The sequence below is a fragment of the Pseudonaja textilis genome, chromosome 4 (assembly GCF_049901715.1).
Source record: "Pseudonaja textilis isolate UNSWEBS1 chromosome 4, rPseTex1.2, whole genome shotgun sequence".
Lineage (NCBI taxonomy): Eukaryota > Metazoa > Chordata > Lepidosauria > Squamata > Elapidae > Pseudonaja > Pseudonaja textilis.
In genome coordinates, this window is record NC_141993.1 from 76,987,096 (window position 1) to 77,009,442 (window position 22,347).

The 22,347-nt window shown below is 39.5% G+C and overlaps 1 protein-coding gene across 1 annotated transcript in view; it reads right to left on the reverse strand.

Annotated features, from left to right (window-relative positions):
- SLC7A14 (solute carrier family 7 member 14) overlaps nt 1–22,347 on the reverse strand; it is a 65,127-nt gene that overhangs the window by 29,588 nt on the left and 13,192 nt on the right. Inside the window, exon 2 of the mRNA XM_026705683.2 lies at nt 12,125–12,626. Within this exon, the coding sequence (XP_026561468.1) occupies nt 12,125–12,425 (301 nt within the window). The 5' untranslated portion in view covers nt 12,426–12,626. The remainder of the gene's footprint in view (nt 1–12,124; nt 12,627–22,347) is intronic.

Consider the following 22,347-nt stretch of genomic DNA (forward strand, 5'->3'; position numbering starts at 1 on the left):
TTGGCTGCCAGAGGAAAATCAGCTGCAATCAAGTTGGCAGAATATCAGAAGTCTTGTCCACACCCTTTTTTGCCCTTGATCATTGTGATTCTTTGTGTTGGTAATGAAATATCTCTGAAACGATGATCCAGTGGGTCACCAATTATTTAGTCTATCCTAAATAAAGCAGATTGGCCCATTCATGATGAATAAAGATCCCCGCTGTATGACAGCTACCTAGATGGGGGAAAATATGTTGCTTTCTTCCCTTTTTGTAGTAGTTCTCTCTTGACTATTCACATATTTCATATTTCCCATTAGCATTTTCTCTAGACAAAGGGATGGGGAAGAAACCTGACATGGCTTTTCAAAGAATATACTGGAATATATGATATATGCACAATAGGTGTTTTTTCTTTTCATAATTGCAGCATGAAGGAGCCAGGCAAGCTGTAGTCTGCATGTCAATTTTGATGGTTTGATGGGGATAATACACAAAACAACACAGAGAACACCAGAAACATCATAATGGATCCTTCTCCATAATATTTCTTTTCCACAGCCAGTGCACCTCAATCTTTTAGTCTTTCCTTTATTCAGAGAGCGAGAAAATAAGCTACCCCTTCACCTGATCCTATGAATTAAGTACCTTCATCATGAGAAATTTTAATTGAGTTGAATATGACAGCCAATAATTCCTTTGTTCAAAATCAGGTGAAAGAAAAATAATATGTTTTAGATCCCCTGGGGAAACCATCCAAGAGTTGTTTTTATAGTTAACATTCAAAACTATGACTCTTAGAATCTGGTTTCTTCTTCAGAGGTGCTTTCAAACCAACTCAAAAATAATTATCACATCTTCTGCAAATACTGTGTGTCTCCCAGTCTCTAAAACCTTCAAAAAGCTACTTTGCAATTAATCAAATTTCTGATTTGTTATTAATGCTCATTGTTAGACAAATACTCTTCCTAAATGCATCTTCTTTGTAAGAATTGCATTTGAGGCTCAGTCAAAAGTAACCTTTATTTTGGGGTTTTTCAGTGCTCTTTGAGGTTGGTTGTTTTGCAGACATTTCATTACCCAACTAAGTAACATCATCAGTGCTACAAGTTATCTACTTTGGTAATGAAACGTCTACAAGAAAAGAATCAAGCTCAAAGATCACCAAGGATTCTACAGTTCAACTTGGAGCTACAAATAGTCTCTTCTAATTTTTATTTGTATTTCATCTCTGACACTTGAAGTAGCTGCTGTAAAATAATAAGTGAAGGCCTCTTTTCACTTACTCATTATTCCTAGTGTTGAACATGCAACACTTTTTAAACATTTCTTATGGAAAACTTCAGTTTCTTCCTCTAAGAAGTTGTTTCCTTTCCTTTTTCTGCATATACATTTGGGAACTGGACAGATGTATTTTGTATTTGTATTTCTTTTGTATTTATTTATTTTGTCAAAAGCTTACAATACAACAGAAACAAGAATAAACATAAGTTTAAATACAAGAATAGGAACTAATAATTGGGGACAGGGATGGTAGGCACAATTGTGCACTTATGCACGCCCCTTACAGACCTCTTAGGAATGGGGTGAGGTCAATAGAGGTTAGTTTGAGAGTAAAGGAGTGGGGGTTTGAGCAGGTGACAACAGAATTAGGTAGTGAGTTCCAGACATTGACCACTCTGTTGCTGAAATCGTACTTCCTGCAATCGAGTTTGGAGTGGTTTACATTTACTTTATATCTGTCGTGTGCTCTTGTGTTGTTGTTGTTAAAGCTGAAATATTCATTAACTGGTAAGACATTGTAACATATGATTAAGTCCTATGCTTAAGTCCAATCTTAGTTGGCATAGTTCAAGGTTGCCTAAGCCTAGAATCTCAAGTCTGGTGCTGTAGGGTATTCTGTTGCGAACAGAAGAATGTAGTACTCTTCTGGTAAAATACTTCTGGACTTGCTCAATTGTATTTATGTCTGATATACAGTGCAGATTCCAGACAGCAGAGCTGTATTGAATGCCCTAGTTTGCAAATCCGTATTACCAGAGAAGAAGCTTCATAAAATTAAAGTTACAATTCTTAAAGCCTTTTTGGCAATACTGTTGCAGTGAGCTTTGGTGCTTAGGTCATTCGAATGAGAAGGTCATCATAAGGTCATATCCGCCTAGCTTGTATTTGGTATATAGATTTTTTTAACCAATGTGTTGGACAGAGCATTTGTTGGTAGAGATTTGGAGTTGCCAACTGTTAGACCATTCAGACACATAATTAAGGTCTTTTTGAATGATGGTAGCATTGACGGTGGTGTTGAATAGTTTTACATCACCACTGAAGAGGATGCAGTTGCTAATAAGATGATCATAAAGGTCATTTATATATAGTGTAAAGAGTGTGGGTCATAGAATGCTCCCTTGGGGATACTGCTGATAACTGGTGCAGGGTTTGATAGGGAATTTCCTATTTTTACTATTTCTTGCCTGTTTGTCAGGAAGGCAGTAATCCACTTGTGAAGGGATCCGGAAATGCTGTAAGAATTAAATTTTAATAGTAGTTTGTCATGTACCACTGAGTCAAAGGCTTTGCAGAAGTCAATATAAATTACATCTATTGCTTTACCCTGGTCAAGTAGTGTAGTCCATATGTTTTGCAGTGTAGAAGTTGCAAATTGCAGGATTTTTTTTTTTCTGAAATCAAATTGTTTATTGGAGAGTAACTTGTTTGACTCTATGTGGAAGGTAATGCATTGATTAATAATTGATTCCATAACTTTACACGTGACACAATACAATGAGATTGGTCTGTACTTTTCAACCAGGTTGGGGTCACCTTTTTTGAAAATAGGGATGACCGTTGCTAAAGTCCATAGGTTTGGTAAGGAGATGGTTCTGAATGATATCTTGTATGTTATGCTTAGGGGTTCTGCTATAGCAGTGGAGAGCTTTTTTAAGAAGAATGCATATAAGCTATCAGGGCCAATAGATAAGGATGGTTTAAAGTGGCGTGGTGCATTTTCTACGTTATTTTCAGTGAAGTCAATTTGTAGATTGTTGCCGTTAGTTGTCATACAATTAGGAAATGTGGGCCATGAGCCATTACTGTTTACAAAGACTGAACTGAAGAACGTGTTGAAGAGATTTGCCTTAATGGCTTCATCGCTATAGTCTTTCCCATTAGGACCTTTTAGGGGTGGGATGGTTTTTGAGTCTTTTAAGTTTGGTGTTTACAAAGTTATAGAAGGCAAAGGTGGATTTTGTGCATAGAAGATTTTCCTCTTGCTTGCAGTGGAAATAGGTGCATTCTGTCTTTATCTGTCGGCATAAGATGTTGTATCGGTTTTGAAAGTTAGCTACGTATTTAGTTTTTTTATGTAAATTGTAACTGAATGTATATAAAATCTGCACTTGTTCTAAGATCAATGAAGCTTCCTCTTAGCACTTTTGCTTCCTAGAGAACAAACTTGATTTCATTGAGAGCCACATCAGGGTTGTGTTTCACCTCCGGGGACCACGTGGGCATGGCCAGGGTGAGCGTGGCCAGCACGGTGGCCCCAGCACTCTGCCAGTGAAAATGTTTTCGCTGGCAGAGTCACCGCAGGCCAATCCTACACTATTTCCAGGGTGGCCCCACGAGCCAGATCTAAGCACCCTGTGGGCTGCATCCAGCCCGCATACCTTGAGTTTGACACCCCTGCTATAGAACAACCCCATGGTTAATCAGAAAAACAGTACAACTTCACTACACATCTCACTACAATCCCCTCTCAGTAAAAGCAGCTTTAAATCTGGAATTAAAAGCTTGATTATAACATTTCACTTTGATTTTGGGGTGCCTCTTAAAATCTAACAATACAGTCCACAGCTATGCTTTCGATCCAGTGGATAAAAAAAGGGAATGTGATGGTCTGAAATGGATGGAGATTCCATTAATTCTTCCAAGAATCAGAAGAAAGACAGTATTGTATATCGTTTCTTGCTATCAATTGGTTGACAGTCCCATTGTTATGAGGTTCTTCAGTTATTGTTGTCATCACCTATGTTGTGACGATTTGATACTGACTATATCAGGGATATTTTGAAGCAGCTGTGAATGTTTCAAGTGTATTGGAGATTTTTAATGGTACAGGCGATGTTTTAAATTGCATGTCTTTGTAGAATGGTTGGTATCAGCGATGGTATTCAGCAGGTTCTGACCAGTTCTGGAGAACCAGTAGCAGAAATTTTGAGTAGTTCAGAGAACTGGCAAATACCTCCTATGACTGGCCCCGCCCCCATCTATTCTCTGCCTCCCAAGTCCCAGCTGATCGGCTGGGTCTTCTTTTGTTGCCCTGCACAGGAGAACGGAGCTGGAAAGCAGGTTAGTGTGGGGGGGGAGGGAATGGAGATTTTACAGTATCCTTCCCTTGCTACGCCCACCAACCCATGCCCACCAACCCACACCATGCCCACCAAACCATGCCCACAGAACCGGGAATAAATTTTTTTGAATCCCACCACTGGTTAGTATACAAATGTAACAGATACAGAGATAGACAGATGTAGTTGCAAGGATTAGCCATGAACTCCCCCCAGACATGTACTCAGTGTCAGCCTGAAAAAGGTTTGCCCTTTGAGAACTGAAGTCTGATTAAAAAAAACCTTTTGCTCAAATGATATACAAGTAAGTGAGTCTTTATAGTGACGCTGAATGTATGTTGGTTAAAACAACCCAGCTATCATGTGCTTTAGTAACGTACAAAACAGGATTGTCTTATTCTTGCATCTACTCTTTATTGTAGCCGGACTCACATAATTCTGCTCTTCCTTTTTTTTTTTTAGTTTGACTTAAGAAGTGGTGTTGGTCTGTCATTGTGCTTTGTACTTTACAATTCATGCAAGGTATAAGTCTTCGTGTTGTGGCCTTGAGCAACAGCCTGAGATTGTTGTGACTCTAAAATTCAGGGGCAAAATCAATGCTGGGATTGAGTTTATTTTGCCTAGAATGAATAGACAAAATGGACGTGTTAAGCCTCTAAGCCTTTGTGAGGCTTAACACGCCCACTTCTATCTTTAAAATCCTTAATCTCCAAATCCACAATTTTTCTACTCAGTATGACGGTATATCATGAGATCTATCCTAATAACACTGTAAAAAGAAGAGGAATAATAATTAGAAGAATTAATTAGAAAAAGGAGGAGGAGGGGAAGAAGAAGAAAAAGAGGAAAAGGAAGAGGAGGAGGAGGAGGAGGAGGAGGAGGAGGAGGAGGAAGAAGAAGAAGAAGAAGAAGAAGAAGAAGAAGAAGAAGAAGAAGAAGAAGAAGAAGAAGAAGAAGAAGAAGAAGAAGAAGAAGAAGAAGAAGAAGAAGAAGAAGAAGAAGAAGAAGAAAAATTCTGCCAGATTTTCTACCTTATTTTGCTTGGTAGTCTTGTCAGCTACCCCAGCTAATTTCTACTGAGAATTCTAGCCTCAAAAAAGTGTAAAATCCATTTCCATGCACAGACAGTAAAAAAAAGAATAGAAAAACGAATGGATTTTTCATAGCACACCACTCTTTAGACAGTAGTCTTTATTTAAAAAAAACCCCAACATTAGATGAAACATTTTATTATAGTGGTTATCATTAGCATTTTATTGATAAATGCAATGCAATAGTAGTTGGTATCATACTATATAAAAGCTCTGTTCGGTGTGGCTTTCTTTTTTTGACCTGTATGAGTAGCAGAAATACACTGCCACGCCCTTTAACATTTAATCATGGTTTGAAGATGAAGGCGTTGTATACCCCCCAATCTGGGACACCTAAGCAGGGTAAATTTGTTGGATTCAATCAGAAGTGTAGCTGGATGGCTAGAAGTTCAATGTATGCATTCTATCACAGTCCTTCCCTTGGTATGTCTCTGATAAACCTATATTTTCCATTGCTAATAACTGTCGATAGATCCAACAACAGTATACACATCCAGTCAATTGCTGAGCATGACTCTGATTGGTGGGAAACTTCCCTTTTGGCTATGGAAAGTTTTTTTTTTTAATATTGATTTTAACCTGGGACTGGATTATGAAACCTGAACTGACCCATGTAAAGGAGAGTACACAATTTTAATTTTTTCCTGCGTGCTTGTTCTGATAGACAGTCTAGAAGAACGTCTGTAGCAGAGGTGTCAAACTCGATATCACTGAGGACCACATCAGGGTTGTGTTTGACCTCAGGGGGGCCGGGGTGGGCATGGCCATGTTGAGAGGGGCGAACTCGACATCATTCATGTCAGGGGCACCTGTGGTGGCCAAGTGCTAAGGCAGGACTTCCTCCAGATCCTTCCCTCACTCTCATTATAATCTTCCTTCCTTCCTTCCTTCCTTCCTTCCTTCCTTCCTTCCTTCCTTCCTTCCTTCCTTCCTTCCTTCCTTTTTCTCTCCCTCTTCATTCTTCTTCCTACTCCCTTTCCTTATTTTTCCTTCCTTCCTCTCTTCCCATCTTTCCTTCTTTTACTTTGCCTTTCCTCTTTTCCCTTCCCCTTTCCTGTCCCTTCTTGCATGTCCAAATGCAAAAGGGGAAACATTTCTCCTTTTCTTTTGTGTTTGTTTTGCTAGCCCTCTGTCAGTGAAAATGGAGCTGTGGTGGTGGTGGTCCTTTGCTTTTTCCAGGGCCAGATCTAAGCAACCTGTGGGCCAGTGGTGGGATTCAAAATTATTTGCCACCAGTTCAGTGGGCGTGGCTTGGTGGGCGCGCTTTGCAAGTGTGCACACACTTTGTGTACACGCATGCACCAAACACGCACTTTGTGCAGGCACAAGCCTGCATGATCCTAGTTGCTTCAGCAGCTGCCACGCGGCGCTCTTCTGTGCCGCGCATAGCAACTGCACTTCAAATTCAGCAGATAAAGGTGAATACGGGAGCCCAGACGGGCAGGTGGGCCCAACAGCAGAGCAGTAGAGAGAACCGGTTTGGTCTCTGCTGCTCATCGCTGCTACCGGCTCACCAGAACTGGGCCGAACTGATAGAATACCACCACTGCCGTGGGCGGTATTCAGCCCACGGGCCTTGAGTTCAACAACCTTGCTCCAGAGCAGTGTTTCTCAACCTGTGGTCCCTGGACCCTGGGAGGGGGCCATGATATCATTACAGGGGAACCACAAAAGCTTGAAAAAATGTTATGATTTAAATCTTGAGTCTTGGGGACCCCTTGGCCACAAAAGGTATTTTAAAGGGTGTCCCTGGTGAAGAAAAGGTTGAGGATCTCTGCTCTTGTTCTTCTTTTTCAAGATACTGGAGAAGAATATTCAGCTAAACAGAGCAGAATTTCAGTGACAGACGGACAGGGCAGGAATGTTAAGACTTATATCTAGGGGATTAGAACCAGGATATATCATTCATTTATTCATTCATTCGAGATTAATGCTGTTGCAATTACAGTATATGATTCTTGATGGTATACGTATGAATAAAATATCCTATTTCAATTCAAATCATATTGTAAGCCTTTAGAATCATCAGTCAGCTTTAACCTAAACTGGAGTAGCCACGAAGAATTCCTATAACATTATCTTAACTAGCTAAAAAGGCTTTTGGGGAGATCTATCTTGACTTACTTCCCAAAAAAGCTAATAGGGAACGGCACAAGTCTGATTGGCAAGGAGTAGGGTTTCTACCGCAAGAGGACCCCTCCTTCTGATTGCAGCCCCCCCCCCATTTTAAGATTGGAGAAAATCCAAGCACTCACTATTAGAATGGCCTTATCCGACTTGTTGATTCTAACTGAAAGAGGAGGTCTAAGCATATCTCAGCACCAAGCCAGACACTTAGTAAATCAAGTGCATTATCTGAAGCGTATTTGTTGAATGTTTACCTAACTGCCCCGAGAACAGCAAATTTGACAGTGGGGTGGAGCAGAGCGTGCATAAGTGCACCAACGTGCCTACCGTCCCTGTCCTATTGTTTCTTTTATTTTTCTTATATGTATCCATGTATTCATAGCTATGTTTTTACTTATACCTATTATCTTTTTTTTTTTTTGAAAATTTTATTTGGGTTTTCACAAAAACAAAATACAAATAAAACATCTTTTCTGAAAATAGCATGGTCCCAGGTTATCACTTCTTCATACAGACACAAAACTCAATTTCATGCTCATTTTTATATTCTATTCCATATCTTATTACCATTTTATATTTTCTACATAGCTTTTCCCCTCTTCTAATTTTCTCAACTTTGTTTGGATTATCTCAATTCAAATCATTATATTTATACTTTTGTCTGTCCTGTTACAATTTGACATTATCTTTTCTTATTAAACAAATTTTTCCCTATAGTTACCAATTAGGGTATGACATCTTTATATCCTTTAATTTTATCCATTCAAGCTCTTATTTAAGCTTCAATGTATAGCTTTAAGATTATAGCATTCAATATAATACATAACTTCCAATTGAATTCTGCTTGGTACATTCTTAAAATAGACACTATATTCTTAAAAAGAAAAAAAATTATATATATATATGTAAATAAAACACTTCCCATTCCAATTCAATTCTAACATTAATATACATTAAAAGCTTAACATCTTTAACATTTCTTTTCAATTGAATATCATACTTCCCTGGGAACACTTGTAAACTTTCCATAGTTAATTCTTTTTTTCCCTATATTTCTCACTTATATTTTTATAAATTATTACTAATAATTAAAAATGTTCCCTTTTAATTCTCTCAATCATTTTAATTTATTTATTAACAAACATCCCACTGCATTACAATAAATATTTTATCCATCATCATATTTTCTAAAGTTATTTCTATTTGTAATATAACAAAGCTATCTTATATACCTTTGCAGAATCCCTTTTACAATTAAATTTTCACCCATTATCTCTAAACAAACTTATGGCTACAATCCTTATATCTTTTCCCTGTTTCTCCATTTCTTGTTTCTGTCTTTTACAGCTTCTTTTCCTTGCCTTCTTCCCCCTCTTCTTCCCCCTCCCCTTTTTACCCCCTCCCCTCTCTACTTCTAACTCTCTCATTTGTAATCCCCTCTTCTGTTGCTTTCTAATACTATACTTATCTCTCAAATTGTTCTTCTTTTTGGTTGTTTTTTCTAATCTTAAACCTTTCACTCTTTTTCCCCCTTTTCTCCCCCCCCCCACTTAAAATTATTTGATCATTAAAGATGGCTTCTTCTTTGTCCCAATCTTCTTGTTCTGCAAGCGTTTCTTGTTGCTTCTCATAGTTCCAGATCTCCATATCTAAGAATTGAAACACGAAGCCAATAGAACTTCTCCCTTCTTGTGCGTCTTCTTTCCATTTTTAAAGTTCCGTTTTCAGTTCTTCTAAGAGTGATACCATTTAAAAACTTTTAAACAACCACCCAGTTAATTTTTAGTCATCTAGATGCAAAAACCAAAAACCACCAAGTAATCCAAATAATCCAAGGCTGTTTCTCCTTGCTTCTTTTTTCCACTTTCTCTTCCTGGGGTTCTATTATTTTGTCACCAAGTTTCCATTAAAATGTAACTTTGAGGAATCTTGTTAAAATTTCACTGTAAGTTCCTTTTAATTACAGTTCCATTCCTTAATTCCAGGCAGTCTCTTCCATTTTTCCAGATCCTGCCCTTCTATTCTTTTTTTTTCTCCTTTCCAGCTTTTAAAAACTTTTAAATGTCCAGAAATCTTTGTTTATCCCTTTGACTTTTATTTTCACCTTAGATGTCTATTAATGTCAAAGTGGATTTTTTTTTTCAGTTTCTTGCTTAAGTCTCTTAGCTGTCAGTATAAGGAAGGGAAGAAAAAAACCTAATCCTTTCCCTTCTCTCTCTCCTTCGCAGCTTCAAAATCTTCTTTGGGAACAATGTTGTTAAGATTAAATTCCAGGGTACCTTATTTGTTGCTTTTGCTGTTTGATCCAGTCAACCAAAACTTTCTCTTCTTATCTTCCTCCTGCACATTCTTTTCTGGTCGAGTTCTTCTTTATGGTGGCCATTTCTGACCACCTCTACAATCGCCTTCGGGAAAGGGAGTAATGGCCAGCTGGGGAGGAGAGATGCAGCTCTCCTCAACCCTGCAGGCAGTCTCCCCCCTCTTCACCACCTCTATGGGGTGGCTTAGTCTAGAAACCAGCCTGCTCGAGGCACTCCAGCGGTGAGCACAGATTGAAGCCTCGGAGAGATGAGGTTTTGGTCTGTTGCCGAAGAGCCTCAAACCGGAAGACCTATACCTATTATAGACTTATACCTATTACCTTGTAAGCAATTGACAAACCAAATAAAATAAAATAAAAAATTAAAAAATAAATAAAAAGGGGATTTGGTGCAGGTGGCCTTGGACTTTAGGAGTCATGTCCTAGGCAAGCTTTTAGAAAAAAACCTCATAATTGAGAGATCCCAGAAGCGTAGAATGGAGAAAGGGCAGGGGTGGGATTTTTACCAGTTCGCACCTATTCTCTAGAACCGGTTGTTAACATTCTAAGCAGTTCAGAAAACTGGTTGTTAGAAGAAATTACTTGCCTAATCCTGTAAGGAAGGCAGGAAGGAAACATTCTGGTGTTGCTTACAGAAACTGCCTCTCCATTAACCATTCTTGGCAGGACTAGACTTCCTGTCTCAGGAACGTCTCTGCAGTTTTTTTCCCCTCCTTTGCTGGTACTTTGTGTGGAGTGACCATTCAAAGTTACAATGGCACTGAAAAAAGTGACTTATGACTATTTTTCACACTTACATCTGTTGCAGCATCCCCACAGTCATGTGAGGCCAGGAGAGGAGATACGTGCCTCGATGTGAGTGATATTGCATTGGCCACGCCCAGCCAATAACATGACCACCAAGCCATACCCACCCAGTCACATGACCACCAAATTAAATACCACCCAAGTCATGCCCACAGAACCGATTGTTAAAAATTTGAATCCCACCTCTGAGAAAGGGAGAAGATTAAAGTGATGATGTTGATAATGATAATGATAAAGATGATGGCAGGCCCATGATGGCGAACCTATGGCACACATGCTGGAAGTGGCACACAGAGCCATTTCTGCCGGCACGCGAGCCATCGCCCAGAACAGATCCACTGAGCATACACACAAGCCTTCCAACAGCCAGCTGATTGTTGGTTATCTGCCACACATGCACGGGAGGCCATACGTGCATATGCAGAGGCACACAATGTGTGTGGGAGGGTTGCGCATGAATGCATAGGGGATGGGGGGGTGTCATGCATGCATCACATTGTGGGTGCTGGCATGCGTAGGTGTATGCGCACACACTTTCAGCGTGCAACAACGAAAAGGTTAGCCATCACTGTGGTAGGCTATTTAGTTAGAAAGACTCGAGTCAGGGAGTCTTTATAGTTACACATTTAAGATAAGTGGCCTATAATATTTCTAATTAAATAAATTAGTAAAGAAGAGCAATGATACGCCTCCTTCAAACTATGTATCATAAAAAAACCTACAATATATAAACTAATTTTCAAAAATAATACAAGAGGCCTCAAGAAGTGTCTCTGTCACAGAAAGATAGAATAATTGCATTGGAAAAAGTATAAAGATCTAAATCAGGGGTGTCAAACTCATGATGATACATTGTCATCACATGACGTACCGCAACTTTCCCCCCTTTGCTAAAATGGGGGTAGGCGTGGCCAGTGTGTGGCGCATCCAGCCCGGGGGGCATGAGTTTGACACTCCTGCTGTAAATCTAGCATAGTATAGTTTCAGTTTACTTTATTGTCATCGCACCTCGTACAACAAAATTAAATACCATCTTCAGTGTACATTATGACTATGAAAATAAACACAACCGCACATCCGCCACACTCCACACATTGAATTGAAAACCCCTGATATTGCATTAATATTGCACTATACAGTAGAATTTAATAGAGTTGCTGATAGAAGCTGTTTTTCAGCCTATTTGTCATTGTTTTTATTATCCTGTACCGTCTGCCAGATGATAATAGTTCAAAAAAAGGGTGCCTAGGATGAGATGGAATGTTTTGGACTTTCTTAAGGCAGCAGGAGCTATAAAGCTCTTCCAAAGAGGGGAGAGGGCAACCAATTATCTTCTGGGCAATGACGTTAAACCTCTGGAGTGCTGTCCTATCTGCCACTGTGCAATTGGCAAACCATACAGAGGTGCAGTAAGTTATAGTATAGTATATAGTATAATTTAGGAAAAACTCACCAGACAAGATGGAGGCTACAGCAGCAATGATGAAGGAAACGATGACTCCAGGGCCTGCCATCTCCTTAGCAACGAGGCCAGAAACCACATACATGCCAGTCCCCACACAACTTCCAACGCCTAAAGAAACCAAATCCAGGGTTGTGAGTACCTGGGCCAGTTTTGTTCCATGGGTGGTGGTGCCTGTGCCTTCCAGCATGGATTCTACTGGTTTGGTGCGAAGGATTCTTGAGTGCATGGCATACCATGTGGCACCCCACTGGATCCGCCGGGGATCCAAGTATGAGAAAATACCACTCATTGTGAGAACAACAGCAAGAGGAAACACACCAGGTAGACTTGCAAAGGTCAATTAGTTCCAGGAACAAAACTGCACAGCATGAATTTTGAAAGATAAGCAATCCACTTCGCCAAAGGTCCAGGGCAATTCAAAGGTGCATCCTTGTGAATCTGAAGAGGAGCTTTTCTAACTCTTCTGTGGTCACTTCTTCCTTGTAAGCTTCTGCAAGAAGGAAAAGGAAGAAGAAAACAGTGAATGGAAAGATACAGAGAGAACAGGCTCAAAAGGGGGAGAACTTAATAAATGACAGAATACCAATAAAATTGCTAATCCTGTGGAATGATCACAGTAAAGTTAGATAGTATTTCAGTATAAGAAAGTGTAATTTGGCAGTGGAGAGACCCTATCATAGTAGAGCACATAGAATTCTCTTTGGAAATTCCAGGGATCAAAATTGGAATTTTATGCTCATACTCCAATTTACCCTGGAATTTCCAAAGAGAACTGGAAACAAGTCAAATTCTAAATCCTGGAGAACGCATGGTCCAGTTGGATTGAAATAGTGTCTTAAGATCAGGCACTTCTTACAATCCAATCTACTTAAGTTGCAGATTTACAGTGTAGATTTGCTGGTGGCAATTTCAGGAGTAACTTTTGCCAAAACGTTTCTGTTGTTCTTATGCAAGACAAAGGATATTCAGAATACCTTTGTAAGATGTGGGTACAAAACAATGTTTGATTTATGCATGCTGATCATGATGAGGAGTTTTGGTGGTGCAGTAGTTACAATGCAGCATTGCAGGCTAATTCTGCCCACTGCCAAGAGTTCGATCCCGACTGGCTCAAGGTTGACTCAGCCTTTCATCTTTCCAAGGTTAGTAAAATGAGGACCCAGATTGTTGGGGGCAATATGCCAACTCTGTATAATCCACTTTGAGAGTGGTATAAAGCACCACAAAGGGGTAGATAAGTTTAAATGCTGTTGTTATTGTGATTACTACATTGATAATGATGATGGGTATCTGCAGAGGAGTAAAAAAATCACAATGGCAGCTTCAATCACACAGTGATGGCTGCCATTTTGGTAGTTTCATCTTTCATTTTCCTCCCACCAGGATCTTCTGGATTATTTGTATTTCTATCTCACTCTTTTTCCTCCAAGATCCCAGACTGCTTTACAAGAAAATACCAACAACAATCTTCATAAAAAAATCTAACACAACCAATAATTGCTAGCATGGGAAACAAAAATAAGAGGTTCATTTAAAAAAAAAACCAAAAGGCAATGTCAAAGGCAAGCAATAAAACTATCTGATCTAGGAATACTCAATTGGTCTAGTGGTTAAAGCACCAGGCTAGAAAGTGGAAGATTTGTGAGTTCAAGTCCCGCCTTAGCCACAAAAGTCAGCTGGGTGATCTTGGGCCAGTCAGTCTCTTTCATCCCTAAGAAGGAGATGGGAGGGCAAACCACTTTCAAAATCTCACCAAAAAAGGTGCATGGAATTGACTAGGTAGTCACCAGAGGTCTCATTTGAAGGCACAAATAATTTATAACAGAGTAGATAATGGTAGACCAATCCAAGGACTACATGTAGCCCTTGGCTGCAAAAGGATAGTCACTGAGTTGTGGGCTCTCACTCCCTAATTTTTTCCACCAGCATTTTAATCAATTTTTATTATTATTACCTTTACTGTCAGAGTACAATATGTGTACAATGAGATTGGCTCAGCCCCAGGGGTGGGATTCTACCAGTTCACACCTATTCACTTGCTAACATTCTAAGCAGTTCGGAGAACTGGTTGTTAGAAGAAATTACTGGTCTAATCCTGTAAGGAAGGCAGGAAGGAAACATTCTGGTATTGCTTACAGAAACTGCCTCTCCATTAACCCTTATTACATTCTTGGCAAGACTAAACTTCCTGTCTCAGGAATGTCTCTGGAGTTTTTTCCCCCTCCTTTGCTGGTAATTTCCTTGTGTGGAGTGACCATTCAAAGTTATAATGGCACTGAAAAAAGTGACCTATGACCATTTTTCACACTTACGACTGATGCAGCATCCCCACAGTCATGAGAGGCCAGGCGAGGAATGCATGCCTCGATGTGAGTAATATTGAGTTGGCCACACCCGGCCAATAACATGACCACCAAGCCATGTCCACCCAGTCTCATGACCACCAAGCCCCGTCCACCACCTAAGCCATGCCCACAAAACCGATTGTTAAAAAATTTGAATCCCACCCCTGTTGAGCCTCCCTTCGTGCACCCACCCACCCACACAACTCACAGTGAGGACAAAAGTCCCTAACCCAGTCCCAATCTTATTACATTATGTGACCTTGTTGCACAGCGCACCAGCCCCGCAAGTGTATCATACTATGTTGACATGAACTTGTTTTCCGTAGAGAAGTCTGATAGGTACAAACTGTTCTTCAGCCTGTTGGTACGGCTGGCTATACTTCTATATCTCCTACCTGATGGTAGGAGAGTGAAGAAGTGCTGACTGGGATGTGAGTCGTCCCTGAGAATTTTCCTCACTCTTCTAAGGCAGCGAGCCCTAGCGATGTCATCTAGTAGTATCAGGGAACAGCCCACCATGTTTTGTGCTGTCCTCACCTCCTTCTGTAATCTTTCTGTCCGTGGCTGTCAAGCCAGTATACCACACTGTAATGCAATATGTGAGGATGCTTTCTATTGTGGACCGGTAAAAGGAGGTCATCAGTCATTGTTCCACTTTATTCTTTTGCAAAACTCTAAGGAAATGGAATCTCTGTTGGGCCTTTCTGGCCACCTGGGTTGTGTTGATTTTCCAGGTAAGATCTTCACTGAGGTAGACTCACAGGAATTTGAAGGAGGAAACTCTCTTCACATAGCCCCCCTCGATGTAAAGTGGGGCAGATTCCTCTCTCTTCTTCTAGAGGTCTAACATCATCTCCTTTGTCTTGCTGATGCTTAGGTGCAGGTTGTTTTCTAGTCACCATGAGGATAATTTTTGAACCTCCCCCCTGTACACTGTTTCATCTCCACCTGTAATGAGACCCAATAAGGTAGTATCATCTGCGAACTTAATGATGAAAGTGGATGGGTCAGACATACACAATCATGTGTGTACAGTGACTACAGGTAGGGACTGAGCACACACCCCTGTGGGGAGCCAGTGCTAAGCTTCAGGGAGGTGGATGTGACAGACCCAGCCCTCACTGTTTGTGGTCAGTCCCGCAGAAAGTCTTGAATGGTTGTGGCCAAGATTAGATAATGAGCATTGATGTATGGCAGCAAACAATTTGAAGTATGGATGTTATTTCCCCTCATAAAGTGGGGCAACCTCTCAGACTCCCTAAGCATACATCTTTCATAAATATCACAGCAACATTTAAACATCTGGAACATCTGTCACTGAGGGCTGTCTAATTAAACTGTCAATATCTAGCTCTACTTAGAAGTATCCTACTGTGGAGCCATTTAAAAAAAAAAAACTCAAGGAAGCATAATGTTCCTTAAGGCTTAAATGCCACAAGTATCATTCACTCTGCTGATTGCTTCTTGCATGGTAAACAGAACAAAACACCATAAAGACTTTGAGAACCAACTTTATTAAATAAATTAAGGGCATAATATCTGACAGATTAATAGAATAACAGAGTTGGAAGGGACTTTGGAGGTCTTCTAGTCCAACCCCATCAGGAGGAAACCCTATACCATTTCAGACAAATGGTGGTCCAATATTTCCTTAGAAACCTCCAGTGTTGGAGCATTCACAACTTCTGAAGCCAAATTGTTCCACTGATTAGTTGTTCTGTCGGGAAATTTCTCCTTAGTTCTAGGTTGCTTCTCTGCTTGATTAGTTTCCATACATTGTTTCTTGTCCTGACTTCAGGTGCTTTGGATTAGATAGATGACAGATAGATAGGTAGGTAGGTAGGTGGGTGGGTAGATAGATAGATAGGTAGATAGGTGGGTGGGTAGGTGGATAGATTTAGATAGATAGGTAGGTGGGTAGGTGGGTCGGTGGGTAGTTGGGTAGATGGATAGGTAGGTAGGTAGGTGGGTGAGTAGGTGGGTAGGTAGGTAGGTGGGTGGGTGGGTAGTTGGGTAGATAGATAGGTAGACAGGTAGGTAGGTGTGTGGGTGTGTGGGTAGGTGGGTAGGTGGATAGATAGATAGGTGGGTGGGTAGGTAGGTAGGTAGGTAGGTAGATAGATGATAGATAGATAGATAGATAGATAGATAGATAGATAGATAGATAGATAGACAGACAAGTAGGTAGGTAGGTAGGTGGGTAGGTGAGTAGATAGACAAACAGACAGACAGACAGACAGACAGAAGACATGGGCAAAATCTTGCTCGGTTCTGTTTTCCAAATGGAGTTTCTAAGAAAGGGCTCTATTCACAGTTTGGCTGTTTCTGAAACTAGAGTCCAATGCACGTATACCAAATAAATATGTCAGACTTTTATAGACTGCTAAAAGAAGGAACGTTTCTTGTTCCAGAACTACAATGCTGTAATAATGAATGGGAAACACTTAGTACCAATCTTTTTATCTATATTCTATTTAATTGGTGCATGTTTTATGTTTTATATTGGTACCTTTTGCCCCTCTATAATTATGACTCTCTTGAAAGAATCCTTGGAAATGGTAATTGCTAACATTAGTTGCTATAATAACGGGAGAGCTGGAACACGCTCTGCATCCAGAAGATTCAAGAAGGTCCAATTTCAACCTGATTAAGCTTCTGCTTGAAATCCTATAGCTTCTGTCAATTAGTCTGCATACTGCAGGCCATCTCCAACTATGCTTTTCTGAGCGCTCTGGAGCCCTCTCTTCATTGTACTTCAGAAATCAGGCAAGTGTGGCTTCCTATTGGAATCCATCAGCAAAGAACAGCCAATATTTCAGGGGCGTAAATCAGAAAACTGGGAAAAATTCTTGCACAGCCCAGGAGAGAGGAAGCAGTGAACTGAACGAAATGCAAGCATTCTCCATACAAACTGCATGTGGTCACCTACAAAGTGCAGGAAAACCTTCTAGCAAAAGGGTGACAAGAGTTTGACCATGGTTGTTTGAGAGGCAGACATGGGTACAGGTATTCCTCAACTTAGAATGATTCATTTGGTGACCAAAGTTATAGAGGCACTGAAAAAAGTGACTTATATGATCATTTTTTCATGCCTATGATCATTGCAGCATCCACGACACCCCCACCCCAATCACGTGATCAAAATTCAGAGGCTTGGCAACTGGCATGGACTTATGACACTTGCAATGTCCTGGGTTATGTGATCACCTCTTGCAATGTTTGTCAGCTTTGGAAGCCATATTAGCACCAGATACTTCCACACGACCACATTCTTGAGCCTGGGAAAATGGGAGGGGGGAATTTCTTGGAGTGTATGTGGTTAGACATAATAGCATTTTTCTTCTAAGTCAAGGTCATGTTATTTCTGCACCTGGGTGAGGGGAAGTCTCAAGTTGGGACAGATGGTGATGGGGGCATTGATGCAATGATGGGTGCAGGGGGTGGATTTGTAATTTTTTACTTATTGCAAGGAAACCTGGAACTTTCAGATTCGGGCTTTCCCAGATGTGCCAGTTTACTACTCTAATAAAAAGAACCTTAGAGAGGAAGTCTGTCTCACAGTTATTTGTTGGAGTGGAGGTTTTCTGGAACGCTGACAATGTTCTGACAAGCAAAGACAATGGGAAAGCCAGATCCACTAAACAACTATGTTACTAACTTAAAAACTGCAGTGATTCACTTAACAACAGTGGTAAGAAAGCTTGTAAAATGAGGGAAACTCACTTATCAACCATCTTGCTTAGCTATCGAAGTTTTGGTCTCAATTGTGGTTGTAAATCAAAAACTATCTATATATCGATATCCATAACAGAAAGAATCCTATGTTCCTCTGTCTTGTGAATGGCAGTACTATATCAGTGACAGGCTCATAAAATGTAAGATGTCCAATAAAATTTATCGTTCTTTCTTAACTGGCCAACAGAAAGTGCTAGAAAAGGATGGATATGGTTTTGAAGAATAAGGGCGATGACGTTTCTCTATATTAATCTTCCTGAAGAATATATACAGTATGTCAATAAAAATGTTTGATGCAAGAATATTTTTGAGTTGGAAAAGAGAATGTTATCTTAGATCATCTGTCAGACTTGAGCAGTTAATTATTAAGGTAATGTTGGACATGAAAAAATATAAAAGGGTATCTATGCAAAAGTCATTTTAGATGTCAGAAAGTTAACATGTTTTTCCCCCCTTACTTTGATGTTGCTTAGTTAGGTTTGGAAAGCAATTACGTTTACTACCTTGGACATAAAAGTAATGATGGGAATGGTAATAGGGTATCTTTGTGATTTTTGGATACTACATTTGCCTTTTTAAGTTTTAGAAAACATACTAAGATTGTCTTTGCTTCAAAAGTAATATTGATCTCAGGAGATAATATTCCAGAAAAGTTTTACCACGTGCTTCTAAAAACAGCCCATATCTGATAAAGTTTAGCTAAATAGAAATACAAATGCAAATTTTTGAGCATAGAGCAAAATCTCACAAGTCCTCCACCTGTAGAGGAAGGGATGGCAAATCTTGGGTGTGGAGTGAAATGGGGCATCAGCCTAGAATCCCTATGTAGCCACAAGTGAACTAAGCCCAACCCCATTGGGCTTAGTTGAACTAAGTACTCAACTAAGTTGAGTACTGTTGAACCTTAACTAACTCTAAGCAGGTACCAACCATTAACTGAGAAGATTTCTGTGCAGAGGCTTTTCAACAATAAATCAGTTTAATTAAACCTTCTTGTGTGGACCTGATGGCTCATGCCTGATATATTTAATTCAATACATTCCTGTTTTTATAAATTTCATATTTATCATATTAAGTCCCCAAAATTATAGAAGCCAGTTTATTTCTTTATTTAATTAATGTAAATAGTTTAACAAGTTTTCAAACTAATAATCAATTAAAACAAGAAACAAAAGAGAAAGACAATTTAAAAACAACACACCGTGTCTGGGGTAACTCAAAAAAACATAACCACAGTATTAAAATGCACTCACTCAACCATCTAACCCCATACCCAGGGGGAAAAAACAGATATATAACATACTAGCTCGATACCCATGCTTTCCTACGAAACTATGTGGCTGGACTTAGTTTTTGGAAGGAAAATAAGGGGAAAAAATTCTGCCTCTGCCTACCAGCATCCATCAGTATTCATCTGGCTAGTGTCCTGCCAGTGTGTGAGACTGTTTGAAAACTGAAACAGTATTTGCTGTATGAGCAAGGAGACAACAAGGAGCCTGGGCGTGGCTTAGCTCAACTGTTCTGTACGAAAGCTGCTTGGTGCTGTGAAAGTAAAACTGAAACTGAAGCTCCTCTCGTCTGCTTCTGTTTTGCATTTGGAACAGATTTCTTTTCAGGTGGGAAGAGGGAGTAGAACTCCTTAGCATCAGGGCGTGTTAATAATAATATACAAAATACTAATGCTCTGATGGTCATTTCAAAAACTCCTATGGTCCCCAAACCATAGCTACTCAGTGTAGCTAAGCTGACCTTGAGCTAGTTCCTCCCTATCCAGGTTGTCCAGAAATCCCCTTCTCCCAGGGCCATCTAAAGTTATAACCTGTCTACCTTTCCACAACCCATTTCCAGAAAGGATAGGTAATGACAGAATGAAAGTTCTTTTTTTTCCAAATTGTATTGATTTTTATTAATTACATTTCTTAGTGTTTATTAAGCACTGTGTTGTCTGGGTATTTAATTTGCTGAACAATTCTGATTATATTCTCCCCCCACCCAACCACTGGTAAAGTAGATTCCATGTTTGATAGTATTCTGAGTCTTCTTTCTGCTTAATTTTCAATGTCAATCTATACATCTCTACACAATCTAGTATCTTAATTATCTCTTCATCTCGCGGTGTTTCTTCATTTTTCCAATATTGTGCGAATATAATCCTCGCTGCTGTTACAACATGTAATATTAAATACATACTTTCCTTATCTAATTTTTCTGATATTATACCTAATAAAAACAGTTCAGGTTTAAAATCTACATGTTTCCCTATCATCTTTTCTAGCCAACTGTGTATCTTTGCCCAATTTTTTTTTTGTTTTAGCACAAGTCCACCACATGTAATAAAATGTGCCCATCTTTTGATTACAGTTCAACATTTGCTAGAAACATATTTAAACATTTTAGCTAAACTAGCAGGTGGTAAATGCCCTCTATAAAACATTTTATATATATTTTCTTTACAGGAAGTTGTCATTGTTAATCTATAGTTCCTTTGCCATAAATTTTGCCATTTTTCTAGTTCTATATTATAACGAAAGTTTTTTTCATTGTGTCTTTTATTTGTTCATCCTTTCAACAAAAAGTTATATATCTTCTTACTTATTTAGAATGAAAATTCTCAAATACCCTTGTGTTCAGGTATGGCTTCTTAACAAGGAGCTACTGCCCGCTAATTCACAGCAGCAGAGCTACAGTTTCACTCAATAATGAATTCGCCTTCATGTGAACCCAAATACGGGCATTTCACACTAAGAAACCAGCCACCTCCTGAAAAACATCTCACAAGATTTTCCCTTGTGTCTCCTATACACCAACGATTTACCAATAAATGCTAACGGTGGGTTCATTAGCAAGGCTGCTTGTACCACAACAGTGCTCTTCATTAGGGAAAATTGAACTACAACAGCAATCATAACACAAGATGTATAAAGCTGGATATTTACAAGCACAAATCATCTTCAACTATGAAAATATCCTGCATTATTCATAAAGATTTGCTCTGTTGCCATGGTTGTCTTAAAGCAACTTTGGCTTCTAGCTTGATTGATAGGAGACACTGGATATGTTTAATTAGATAGAGTGTTGCATCTGTTTATATTTCCAAAAATTCCCTGATCCTGAAAACAATTGGTTTTCCAGTTGATTTCCATCCTAACCCTTTCCTCTGCCTTCTGTGGTAGTTTTCTGGGCTACAGGAGGGTATTTGTTAAGGTAAATTAAAGGATTCTCATAAGTGAGATTTAAAAGTACTATTCCTACCTTAATGTCTACCAGAATTGCTCTTACTGAGTAGAATGGATGCACAACAGTTTAAATAAAGTTGGGAAACTCATCAGCCAGAATGTACATAATTTAAAACAAATATTTCTAATTTATCTCATTGCTCCAAGCCTAAATTATATAAAAAGATGTATCACATTCAAAGAATATCAGCTTTGGGAGGTCTACCTTATCCTGAGGCTTCCATCATACCTGTTGCAATCCTAGGCACTAAATTACATATTCTCTCTCTTTTTCTTTTTCTCTCTGTCTCTCTCTGTGTCACACACACACACACACACACACCCCTCATCAGCAACCTTGGATAATCATCTTCTTTTTGAGTCTCCATCTCATACCCAACAAAATCCTACTTCTGTGCTGTATACATGGGCTTTTTCCATAGAATACTTTGGCACAGGTTTGGAAAAGTCCTAAATTTATTGTGGATGTTCCAGGAAAGAAGGTAACAGGAGTGGAAGTTGTAATTCATGTTCACTTGAGATGTTTTAACTTTACAATGGTGAGTGGAAGAAGAATATCATGGCTTCAAAATCTAAAGGACTGGTTTGGACAAAACTCAACATCACTTTTTTGTGCAGCTGTTGATAAAAATAGGATCGCCAACATGATCGCCGATGTCCGATGACAGATATGGCACAAGAAGAAGAAGAATGGGTGTGTGTATGTGACTGAACTCAGTATAAAGGATCCTGCAGAAAACAGATCTAACACAGCTAGGGAAGATGCTTTTCAGCACCACTAATGAGAATAATGTGCTATGCAAATAAATGGAATTTTCTGATCCTGTATAGACAAGGAAAATCTGCAGGTCTGTCTACAGAATTCAGGGATGTGGCATCTGGTGTTGGAGAGCCT